The sequence below is a fragment of the Mus pahari genome, chromosome 11, assembly GCF_900095145.1.
Source record: "Mus pahari chromosome 11, PAHARI_EIJ_v1.1, whole genome shotgun sequence".
In the NCBI taxonomy this organism is placed as follows: domain Eukaryota; kingdom Metazoa; phylum Chordata; class Mammalia; order Rodentia; family Muridae; genus Mus; species Mus pahari.
Genome location: NC_034600.1, coordinates 51,199,980 through 51,213,086, shown reverse-complemented (window position 1 = coordinate 51,213,086; position 13,107 = coordinate 51,199,980). Strand labels below are relative to the sequence as shown.

Below are 13,107 nucleotides of genomic sequence, written 5' to 3'. Positions count from 1 at the left end.
TCGGATGATATGAAGGGTCAAGGGTGGTTATGTTGAAATTAAGGTTCAGTAGACAATTAACAGCATGGCCAACTTGGGGCTTATACACACATTTTGGGGTCCATCTTGTGGTTAGGAGGGAGGAATCTGTTCTCGATGTAACCTCTACAAGTGTTCTAAGGCCTCACCTTCCTGTTGGCTCTCCTCTATTCTTGCCTTTTGCCTGGCTTTCTTTCACTCTTCCAAGGTGCTAAGCTCTTTCCCAACTCAAGACCATGCCAACTTCTGTTCCATGCCAGTTACAGATTTCTTGCCTCTCAGTTCTTTGCCAATTTTTGCAAGCGTATCTGGGCCCTTTCAATTTTTACTTTTGTCAGCAGATATGATATTAAATTTTTATTGTAGGGGGAATTAGAAAGACAATACAGGAGGCAAAAGGTCTTTCCTAGTATGAGGGCACTTTCTTGGCAGTCTTCTGAAAAATGGGTAGTTTGCTGGTACCAGGCTCCTACCATGGATAACCTGAGTTCTCAGGGTTATAAACTGTTATAAAAAACAACCACCAGTTTATTCTAACAATCACTCAGGAAATTTTATACTAGTGAGCGTGCTGTGAGATACTTTTCCATGAACAGATTTCTCTAAAACCCTGGAGCACTAGTTCTCAACCTGTAGGTTACGAACTCTTGGAGACCAAATGACCCTTTCACAGGTGTCACATACCAGATATTTATATTAATAACAGCAGTAAAATCACAGTTATGAAGTAGCAATAAAATTTTATGGTAAAGGGTCACTGCTGTGGATAGCCCTGGGGTTGTTTGTATTTTGATGCTAATTTGCTCTGGTGGGAAGGGTTGCAAACAAGGAATGAGTTACATATTCAGGTGACTTCTTGTGAACCAACCACAAAATCATGTATTCTTTAGTTTGGAGGTTAACAGTCTCATCCTTCTCATTCTCCTTATCTGCCAAAAAAAAAAAAAAAAAAAAAAAGAAAAATATAATAAAAGGGTTAAGGAAATTTACAATTGCCAAGTAGGCCTGGAGAGTGAGTTTTCTCTAGTTCAGGGCTACAACCAAACTACATCTTCCAGTCAAAAAAAAAAAAAAAAAAAAGACTAGATTTCTCAACTCTCTCTCTGAAAATGAACACACCAAAATATCAGTTGGACAATAATTCCCAATGTTAAGACTTTCCTTCTAGAATATTGTGGTTTGATGCATCATCATGATTGTAATTTTTTTCTTTATGTGTAGTTTGCCTGCATATATATGTCTGTATACAATGCCCATGGAGGCCTAAAGAGGCACCAGATGCCCTGTAGCTGGAGGCCTAGAAGGTTGGGAGTGGCCATGTGGTTGCCAGCAATGATCTCTCCAGCTTGTGCCTGGAAATGTTCTTTAGTGCACTTTGGCATGTTAGAATATGGGTCCTTAATTTCTGTGGGTTGCTTGCTTGTTTGTAAACTGGGTCTCAGTATGTACTGACTGCTCTAGAACTGGCAGCATCCCCTCCAGCCTTAGCCTCTCAAGTGCTGGGGTTACAGAGTAGGTCAACACTCTAGCATAAGAGTTTGCATTCTCCAGTTCACCTTGATTATAGAACGCAATTTTCCTGGCCTTCAGATTCTTCATTAGAAAGTAATGTGAGGATTTGTTGTTGATTATTGTTTTCGATTAAAAACCATTTTTTTTCCCGAGTATGTACGGGCATTACACAAGCACCGAAGACACGGAACACATGTTTTTTTGTTGTTGTTGTTCTGTGCATTTAGAGTTATATGACAGGAGAAAAAAAAAACTGGTCACCATGGCCACTTGCAGAAAAGTCACTGTGGTTAGTCACTCTTAAACGATCACAATACTACTTTCATATTTTTAATATTTTCTTCTAGGCTACAAAAAAAAAACCTTAAAATTAAGATGAAGGGTAGAGTTATTCACAATATAGTGTGTCAAACGGGGTGGGGTGGGGTGGGGTGGGACAGAATTAGATTTCCGTGGCCAGAGGCAAGAATTAGCATTCATGGAATGCAAAGCCATTTGACCTCTTGAGTGCTGATTAAAACGCGGAAGAACACTTAACACTTGTCGGGCAGGTCTCAAGGTGAACTAAAACAGTGAGGTCGCTGCCACGTTTAGGTCGCAAGACATTTAAGGTACTTTAAGTATGAGCTAGCCAAGATCAATCCGAAGTAAAAACAAGGTCCAGGGTGAAGATTCGGGAAAAGCGTTCATGCCAGCTAGCACGCCGAGGACTGCCAAGTTGTCTGCCCTTCCCACTCCGTCTCGCAGCTTGGATGACTCCCACCCGTCCGCAGACTTCCGTTTCTGACCTCCCCCTCCATTACAATCAAGTTTTATTTTAGTCCACCTCCTTCACTACAGCGCCAACCGCTGCAAATCCTCTTTCCAGACCTTCCAATCCGCCCTCTTCCAGCCAGCTGCGGCGGCTGCATCCTCCCGGCACCCGCGGAGAGAACCGACGTCCTATTGGCTCAACCCCGGGCATGGTCGGCTTCCGATTGGTTGAAAGAAGAAGGCGGGAGAGAGGTGTGCCCTGACATCATCGACCGGCCCCTCGCAGCACAGGATTGTGGGAGGGAGAAGAACTGAATACCCGGAACGACCTTTGCGGGTCGGGGGCGGTCGCAGCCCCGAGCCGATGTCCCCGCCCACAGGCAGGGCGGGCTCCGCCCCCACGCCGCCTGCCAGGCCGTCAGGTGACCTGGGGCTCGCGTGGTCACGTGGACAGGGCGGGCGCGCCCGAGCTGGCCATGGCGGCCGCGGTGTCCGGTGTGGTGAGGCGGGTGGAAGAGCTCGGGGACCTCGCTCAGGCTCACATACAGCACCTTAGCGAAGCCGCGGGGGAAGACGGTGAGGGAGCGCCGCAGAGGGAAGTGGGCGGACGGTGGTGAGACCCGAGGGGACCGCTGCGCTCCGTGGCCAGAAGGCGCGGCCTTCGGTCCGAGGCGGGGTCCCTGGTGCTGGCCACGCTGAGGGCTGGCACTGCTGAGCGGGTCCCCATTGGGCAGTCCTCTGCCCTCTCCTCAGAGGTCATCTTACCCAGACCGCGTTTTCGACGATCCTTGAAATCCTTTTTGTTTACAGCCGACCAGATGTGTGTTGTCGAATCTGCGAGAAGGGCAGACTTTAAATAGAAGTACCCACGGACATTCTCCGGAATCTTTATACTGCCCAGAAATGAACAGGAAAAAAATTTTTTTTTCTTTTTTTTTTTTTTGCATCCAGTAAATACAGAGAGAGACATGCATGACAGTTCACTTTTTTTCATTACTGCCTTGTAAATTTCCACTTTGTGTTCAATCCAAAATTCAACTGTAAATAAATATTGTACACAGTTATGGTGTAATTGTAATGCNCCCCCCCCCCCACCACCACCCCATTTTAGTCCTTAGGTATTTCCTTAGAAGGGAATATAGGTTAGGAAATACTTCATTCTTCTGACATCACACTCGGTTTGCTTTTTATAAATTCTCAGTTGCCAATTGGTTCGACAGTCATTTTTTTGTTGTGGTTTTTTGAATGTTGAGCCTTTACCATACCTGAGCTTTAAAATTCTTGTGATTAGACTCATAGAACGGCCATAATGAAACATTTCTCCCAGGTGATTGAATAGTTGGTGTATTTACAGAATCAGTTCTTCAATTAAATGAAGCACGTATGACCCACAAACCACACGGAGGCTTTTTATCTTTCGGTTTGTGGCAAGTGGAACATAGGATTTATAGTCACTGTCACCTACCTGGGCTATATCCATGTGTCAGCCCAGAGAGCTCAGGTAGTCTTAATTACTTATTACTGAACCTAACAGTAATTCCTATTTTCTTATGAAGGAATTCTATACCTGGGCTATATCCATGTGTCAGCCCAGAGAGCTCAGGTAGTCTTAATTACTTATTACTGAACCTAACAATAATTCCTATTTTCTTATGAAGGAATTCTATGATCCAATGTTTTGGAGGCCTGGAAAGAAGTCCAGTGTCCCATGGCCTTGGTTGGAGGCTTTATACATCAGAAAATTTACTAAAATCATAACTGTAGCCGTCTGCTTGACAAGCTACTAGTCACCCTTGAAGTTAATCTTAGAGAATTACTAACAGGACTTACTTAACACCAGATTCTATGTATTTGAATTATACTTGGCCCTTTTTCATACAACAAAATCAATATACATGGAGAATTGGTCCTTTAGCTTAACAGCCATGTGTTTTTAATTGAGTTGTCAGTATCGTTAGTTTCTATTTTATTAAAACTAAATAATACAATGCTAATCATCATTCACTTAAGAGTGCTCAGTATTTATGGCCATTTTTTTTTATTGTTCATTGGTTTCTCATTCTTAACAGTATGTTATTGTCCTATATAGAATTATAAGAAGGACCTTCTCTGAAGATTATGAGTCACTTATCTTTTATCTTGCCAGTTTACTTTAAATATTTCTAGTAAAAAGAGTATATTTTTGTGGATTTTCTAGAATGATAGATATGCCACCACCACACCCAGCCTATGACACTCCTCTTCAGCAGTGACTTCAGCAGTTCAGTACATGTCTTTGCATTTACAGTACTCTCAGAAGTTAAGAGAAAAATATAAGTAGCTTGGACAGCACGTGGGGAGGCCCATGGTCTGGACTATTTTGGTTCTCAGTAGAATCTTGTTTTCTGAGTAGTAGGGTGGTACTTCTGGGCCAAGGAGAGATGTGAAGACTGCTAACTAACAGTGATCTTACAGCAGTAGAAAATCCTCTAAAGCTAAAGGTCATTAGGTGACCGCCTGCTGACATAGCTGATGGTATTTTTATTTCAACACTGAACAGCTTATCTCTACATAACTACAGAAACCACACCAAATACTATATTGTCTGTCCACTGCTGGATGACTAGGAAAGGTTCTGTATTTCAGAAAAGATGCTTAAAGACTTTGTGTCATGTAGTACAGTATGGATATGTACTGCATGAAGTGTAGCAGAAGGTTGGTCAGTATCTTTGGAGACCTCAAAATCAGAAATAAAGAAAATATTGTCGTAAACAAATGGTTGAGTTAAGATGGTAAAAGTTTGGAAAGTTGGCTAAGTTGTGTTAAGAAAACATGCAGGAGGTATTGGGGGATTTTTGTTAATAATTTATTTCAATTTTATGTGTATTGGTGTTTTACCTGCATGCATTTCTGTGTGAAGGTATCAGATCTTGGTCTTACAGACAGTTGTGAACTGTTATGTGGGTTCTGGGATTTGGATCCGGATCATCTAGAAGACCAATCAGTTCCCTCAATCACTGAGCCATCTCTGCAGTCCCCCATTTTGAAGTTTTAAAGGAATAAGATATAACCCTTTAAATTGTCATTGTAGTTATACCGCTAGAAATGCAAGTATGGTTAACTTAGAGCTGTTTAGTTTTTCTTTTAGTTAATTTAGCTAGTACATTTATGAAATTGCATGCATTCAATGGAAGCTCTTTCTGCAAACTTGTAAATTTTGTATTATTCCAGTAAAAGTTGTAAATTTTTAAGTATTTTAGAGTATATCAACATTGTAAAAGAAATATTGTAAGAATAGTCTAAGCGCTAATAGATGGTTCAATAGGTTAAGCACTTTCGGTGCAAGCACGATGGACTGTGGTGGCCTAGTGCGTCCCATGTAATCCCAGTGCTCCAAGAGCAAGTTGAATCTAGGCTAGCTGAATCACAAGCTGTGTTCGAGTATGTGTATGATTGAGGAAGATAGCTTGATATCAGTTTTTCCTTTACTGTACATGCACACACATGTATAGACACTACCCATACACACCCAAGAAAGAAGTGGGCTATATTCTTAATTCCTTAATAAAGTCTCATAAAAAAGAATGTAGACTGGATTTGAGAAATAGTAACAATGAATCTATAAAGCTTTCACTCCTTTGCTTTTGAGAATAAATTTACTTCATTGCGATTGGGTTTTATTTATGTAATACTTAGTGTATGAGGTAAGATATCACTATCTTGCCATAATATAGTTTTGTTTTATCATTTATGTTGCATAGCTTTCCTTGTTTAAATGTTTGAATTTATGTAAAATAATCATGTTTTTATTACTTACAGATCACTTTTTAATTCGGGCCTCTGCAGCTCTAGAAAAATTGAAACTTTTATGTGGAGAAGAAAAAGAATGTTCAAATCCATCAAATCTTTTGGAACTATACACACAGGTACTAAAGCAAATGTGAAGTCTGGTTCTATTGGGGGTGTGTATGTGTGCACATGTATTCATGTGGACGTAGGTGCTTATGCATTTGTGTGTATTCATGTGGAGGTCAGAGGTTGTAATTAGATGTTTTCTTCAGTCGTTCTCCATCTTGATTTTGTATCACTTATTGTGCTTGGAGTATTTCATGTGTTTTACATATTCAGTTTACTCTTGAGGAAGCTTTGAAAGGCCTTGGTTAGTTTGGTGACCACTGCAGCCCAGTTTCCTTAATAGTTATCCAGTAGATTAAATAAGTAAAAGTACTAAAGGGCTTTTAAGGTCTCATAGGCTACCGGGGAGTCAGTGGTGGGATTGTATATATTGATGGCATGCTTCATTTATGTGGCAGCAGGTTGCATATTTGGTATATTCTGGCTGTATTTTGGGGAAGACAAATCCCCCAAAGATTCAGTATTAAAAAGGAGAAGTAGACTATAATACTTCAGGTACTTATAAAGTTTTCAGGGGTTTTATAACTATTAATGGCAAATAATTTAATAACTGATAACATTTTCATAATTATAACATATTGGTTGAAACGTGAATCTTCATTTACTTCTTGAAATAGTGTCATCCCTAATCCTGTTTATGGCTCAATAGTTTGCGTACTTTCACATTTCAATTCTGTGCTGACATGGGTGAGTGTCTAGTAAAGCCTCTGAAGCATAAGGCTAAACTCTTCCTTATTCTGCGGAGTTCCATCTCTTACAGATGCACTTTCTTCTTTGTCTTAAGGCCATACTGGACATGACATATTTTGAGGAGAATAAGCTAGTAGATGAGGATTTTCCAGAGGACTGTTCTCCACAGAAAGTAAAAGAGCTGCTCACTTTTCTTTCAGAACCAGAAATTTTAGCTAAAGAAAACAATATGCATCCCAAGGTAAGTTCCGCACTCTGAAGTGATGACAGAATCTTGTCATATTGTCCTGCTGCTGCCCTGCTCTTTAATATCTTTGTTGTGGTGAACGTATCATTGTTTTATGTTAAGATTCACAGAAGAGGTTTGCCAGTGGTGGTGTGTCACATGCTTTACTCCTATCACTTGGGAGGCAGAGGGTCTTTGTGAGTTCAAGGCCAGCCTGGTCTACATAGTGAGTTCCAGGCTAGCCAAGAGTACTTAGAAAGATCCTGTCTCAAGATAGAGGGGAGTGTGGGCAGTGGAAGAGAACTTAACACTCCAGGCCATGAACAGAAAAATGTATTTTATTAACTACTTTTAGAATATTTATATAATGAAATTTGAATTGCAGTGTACCACAGAATCCTTTTCTAACACAGATATACCTATGTCCCTTTTACTTTTGCAAGTCTTATTTCTTGACAGTCATAAAATATAATTGATACATTTTTTTTTATTGCCTTCTTTTTTTTTTTCCTTTAAATTTTTGAGACAAGGTCTCACTGTGTAAATGCTGGCTGAACCCTGTATGCCAGGCTGGCCTCAGACTCACAGAGCTACCCGGCTCCATCTCCTAAATACTGGGATTAAAATCATGTCCTGCCACACCCAGCCCTTACTGTGTGTTTAAAATCCTGATCCTGATGAACATCTTTAGCCTTTCTTACCAGCACTGATCATCTATCTTCTGAGTGTTTTTATTTCTCCATCATCTTAAGAAATATTCTCCTGTTCTTTGTCAGAAACCCTCTTTTTTCTCATTCTAGAGACAGACAGGCATTGCTTAAGTATGTCTTCTTCATCCTTTGATAGTCTATGGTATGTCTGTGATGTACTGTTCACATAATTTTTAACTGCCTTCTCTAGGTGGATTTACATATCTAGTCCTGGATACTCTTTTAATTTTTATTTTCATTTATTTGTGGGTGCATATGTGTGCATGAGTGTACATGTACACAGTACACATATGGAGGTCAGAGAACAGCTTGCTAGAGTCAGTTCTCTTCTTGTACTGTACAAGTTCTATGTAGCGGGTAATTTTAAAAGAACCCACGCTTGTTCTGTCTCGGTGCCAGCATCGGAGGTCTTACCCAGCCCCAACAGCTAGCTCAAAGTGGCTGTCTGGCTGTGGTTCCCATGGCTGGTCTACAGATGCCAACAACCACTGTGGTCTCACTCAGCTCTCTCTAGCCCAGTGGAAAGGCAACACTAGAGACTTATATCTATACCAGCCAGATTTATATCGGTAAATCTACAACCCCAATATGCCTGTGCAAAGAACACACAACTCAATATATTTACCAGCTGCACACCTAGATTGGACAGATCTACCACTACACTACTCCTATCGCCCAGCTATGAAATCCCTAGCTACCGAATTGAATTCAGGCCTTGAGGTTTGACAGCAAGCACCATTTTCTGCTGAGCCATCTTGCTGGCTCTGCTAATACTACTTGAAGTAAATTATTTCTTATATTTAAGTGCCTGCTCAGTGTTTAGCTAAATATCTTCTTGGCTCTGTGTGCTCATTAGGGCAGGTTAGCAAGAAGAGTAAATTACCAAGATATAAAGGACATACCATTACCAACATTTTTGATTTACTAAAATTAATTTTTGCATATAACTTTTCATTATTCTAGCAATTTAATTCTTACTCTAGTCTCTAATTCCTACTCTAGTCTCTAACTCCTGATTCTTTCTAGAAAAAGATACAGTCTCAAATCAATGTGTTTCTAAAATGGTATCTTTTAATAAATAATGAATTTTGCATTTTCCAAATAATAGTAGTGGAATTTGCTACTGTAATCTCAAGGTATTTTATAAAATTATTTGTAAATTACAGTGTTATTTTGATGTATATTTACCAACTGACTACAGTATTTCTACTTAATTCAAATGTAAGTTTTCCTCTGTAACCTAACTTGGACAGGTTCTGTAAGATGAGTGCTTTTAATTGTTCAGTTTTCTTTAGAAGTTTGGTTTTTGTAGATATATGGCTTTTCTTTGTGGCTATTCCTTTTCTGTTTCCTTTCAGCTGTGTGGTTTGCTTGGGGATGAGCTACTGGAGTGCCTCTCTTGGAGGCGAGGGGCCCTGCTGTATATGTATTGTCATTCTCTGACTAAGAGAAGGGAGTGGCTCCTGAGAAAATCTAATTTGCTTCAAAAGGTAAAAAAAAAAAAAGAAAAAAATCATTTATGATTTTGATTGTGGCCATCTACAGGATTGAAAGAATTTTATACCAGTAGTGAGATGAGAGGGTCTGGACTAGTGGACCTACACTTTAGGTTCACAGGTTCTGGAATTGCCGTGCAGATTAAGATGACACATGAAGGGGCTGGAGAGATGGCTCAGTGGTTAAGAGCACCGACTGCTCTTCCAAAAGTCCTGAGTTCAGTTCCCAGCAACCACATGGTGGCTCACAACTATCCATAATGAGATCTGACTCTCTCTTCTCATGTGTCTGAAGACAGCTACAGTGTAACAGTGTACTTACATATAATGAAATAAATAAATAAATCTTCATGATCATTAATCATGAAGATTATCATCGTAGGAGAACACTACATGAGTTTCTTAAGTTCTTGACTTTTATGTTTGCTTGAATGTAAGATACATTTCTAAATATTTTCTTTGGTTAAAGTAGTCTTGTTGTGAGTATCTCTTTGTAGGTAAGGTACTCCTGAGGAGTCTGTATGACCATGCTCTTAAAACAGTATGACCTCTGCTTTATATCTATTCTAACAATTATTATTACAAAGACATGGATCTTAGTATTGTGTCACTAAGAATTCTAGCTCAGTGTAAATGTATCCATAGTATTCATCAGCTTGGAAACTGAAAGCTATACATTCAGGTAGAAAAATTTAGTTAAAATATATCTGAATCATAAAAAGGGCTGAACATTTAGTCTCGTGTTATTGTCTAGCATGCATGATGCCCTAAGTTCAGTTCCAGGAATTACAAAACAAATAAAATTCCTTATATATTTGTAAAGTTCTTTTTAATTCATCTTTATAGAATTTATCCTTTGATAACATTTTTGAGCAAGTCTATTATCGCAGCATGTGTTTGTAGCTGACATTCTTTCCTTGTTTCATACTCTTGTATTTGGGGGGGTTAATTATATTAGGACATTCTGTAAATGCTGAGTCCAAATGCCATTGGAATGTAATAGTAATTATATGTACCTATGTGTCAGTCCATTTAGTTTTGAGTAAAGAATGAGGAAAAGGTACTTGTTTTTCTAGTTCTTTGTGTAATGTTTTAATTTATTTGGCTTCTTTATTTAGTACCTTGTTGATGGGATCAGTTACTTGCTACAGATGCTAAATTATCGATGCCCTGTCCAGTTAAATGAAGGTGTTTCTTTCCAAGACCTAGACACAGCTAAATTACTGAGTACAGGTAATGTGGTTTCTTGTTAAAATTTTCTAAGTGATTGAAAAGTTTTTAAAAGATTTTAGAAAGCTTGCTAACTTTACTCTCATTTAAATTTCATGATAGATTTTAAATGATTTAAGTAATTCATATAATATTAAAAAAAAAAAAACCACTAAAAATACTTAGTTTTGGTTAGATGTGGTGGCACAGGTCTTTAATCCCCAGTACTCAAGAGGCAGAGGGGTGTGGATCTGTGAGTTCAAGGTCACTTTGATCTACATAGTAAATTCCAGGACAGCCAGAGGTACATAGTAAGCTGTGACATATATAAATATGTGTATGTGTACAAACATGTTTTATATTTGTACACATACACACATATATGTACACATATAACATATGTATAAACACATACCATTTGTGTGATTGCGTATGGCTACCCACAGAAGCCAGAAGAGGGTGCTAGAGCTGGGGATAATTCGAGAGAGTTAATGTAGCATATTACTTTTGCTTATTTTTATTTTGACCAGAATCAGATTTGACTATTAATGTCATATTGGAAATAAGTTTTAAAGAAGATAGACATTTTACGCTTTTTATGTCCTTTCTATGTAGAACTTGTTTTATACATAGAAAACATAGTGTAGTGTGCTCTTTCATTTTTTTGAATGCAAACCCCACATTCAGCTCTCTAGTAATTACTTTTTGTTGATACAGTGCTTTAGTGGGTCAACTGTTCTGCTGAACTTCTTACCTCACTTCCTGCTGTTTTTAGGAAGAATTTGAAGATGACAGCATATAAGAACAAATTTTGGGACTTCGGTACATTTAAAACAGCAGAACTGAATTCTGCTGCTATCATAGTTGTAGTTGTATTGAATTGTTTTAGGTTAGTCTCATAGTCACTGTTGTGTTGCTGTAAGACACCATAAGCAAGACAGCTCTTATGAAAGAAAGCATTTAATTGGGGTCTTGCTTACAGTTGCAGAGGTTTAGTCCATTATCGTCGTGGTAGAAGCATGGTGGAGGTAGGTGTTGTGCTGGTGATGTAGCTAAGGACTACATCCTGATCCACAAGGAGCAGGCAGAGAGACAGAAGCAGACACAGGCAAAGAGACAGATAGAAACAGAGATACAGACAGAGAAAGAAAGACAGAGAGATAGTGAGCTTGGGCCTGGCAGAGAGCAAGGCTCTGGGCTTGACATGGGTTTTGAACCCTCAAAGTTCACTACTGAGTGGTACACCTCCTTGAGGCCATACCTATAATCTTTTTAAATAGTGTAACCCCTCAGTGATGAAGCATTCAAATGTGTGAGCCTATGCAGGCCATTCTTATTAAACCAACATGGTGAAGTTATCATGATCATTAATTTGAGGTAAGTTTCCTTACCACACAAGTACTTATACATTAGAATAAATCATTTATTTGTGTTAAGTGACCTTAAGAAGTTGAATGATCATATACTCAATACTTGTTTTTGTTTTAATTACTTGTTTTTTCAAGTAAGATTTTATTGTGTAGCCTAAGTTAGCCTGGAACTCCTGTGTAGTCCAGGAAGCTGGTCTGCAACTCTTCTACTGCCCACCTCCAAGGTTATTGGAATTACAAACATTCTTCCTACTCATGCCCTACCTGAGTAATTTGTGTTGTTAACAAATTACCATGCTTTGATAATAGATACTTAGTTATATACTTGTTGGGAATAATGTTAAAGGACTATTGACCTTCTGATGGAAATTGTCCTGGGTGGTTTTTTTTCCTAGTGATACAAAGCATTTTGGATTATCATCATCTGTGATAATTTAGAATTGTATAGTATACAGAATTTAGCGTATAATTTAGAAGAGCTCCACCAGTGAAATTAATTCTCAAAAAAGGCACTAAAAGAGGCACACTTAAATGGTTTTAAAATTGTTTGACAGTACTCTGCTTTGTCTGGGGGTTGAAAGTTTCTAGGTAAGAGAGAAGTGCTGACCAAGTTAGGCCTGTGCTAGCGAGAGTGGCCTTCTCCAAGCTAGTAAGTGGTATGACAAAGGTTTATTGTCAGAGGTTTTATTAGTGTTCTAATAACTGAAGTTCTTTCTATAAATTTAATTCTAAATGTCCTTCCCAGGAATATTTAGTGATATTCATGTGCTGGCTATGATGTACAGTGGAGAAATGTGCTACTGGGGATTAAAGCATTGCACAAATCAACAGTCAGAAAATCATGAAGCTGATACTGATGTTTTTGGAGCAAGCTGCACCACACACAAAGAACCCTTGGATTTCCGAGAAGTAGGAGAAAAAATTTTGAAGAAGTATGTGTCGGTGTGTGAAGGACCTCTGAAGGAGCAAGAGTGGAATACCGCGAACGCAAAGCAAATCTTGAGTTTCTTTCAGCAGCGCTGTAGCTAGGTGTTCATCTAGGTCTCAACTCAAATTCATAAAGATACTGAAGTAGAAAAGGCTTCATCAAAGGAGATGTACTACACTGATCTTGAGACTGTTACACTACATAAAGATGCCCAGTGTGCTACACTTCTCTAATGCTGTCACCTTTCCCTCAGTGGTCTTAGGCCTGTGAAGAAATATTCTCTAATTTCTTTTTTTTTTTT

General features: G+C 38.9%; 1 protein-coding gene across 1 annotated transcript; it reads left to right on the top strand.

The window, feature by feature from the left end:
* The first annotated feature begins 2,738 nt into the window (after positions 1 to 2,738).
* Positions 2,739 to 13,101, top strand: C11H5orf51 (chromosome 11 C5orf51 homolog). The gene is made up of 6 exons (XM_021208653.2): positions 2,739 to 2,859; positions 6,082 to 6,188; positions 6,962 to 7,108; positions 9,162 to 9,293; positions 10,418 to 10,532; positions 12,624 to 13,101. Exons 1-6 carry the CDS (start codon positions 2,760 to 2,762, stop codon positions 12,905 to 12,907), a joined length of 885 nt encoding a protein of 294 aa, XP_021064312.1. The 5' UTR covers positions 2,739 to 2,759; the 3' UTR covers positions 12,908 to 13,101.
* The last annotated feature ends 6 nt before the right edge of the window (positions 13,102 to 13,107 follow it).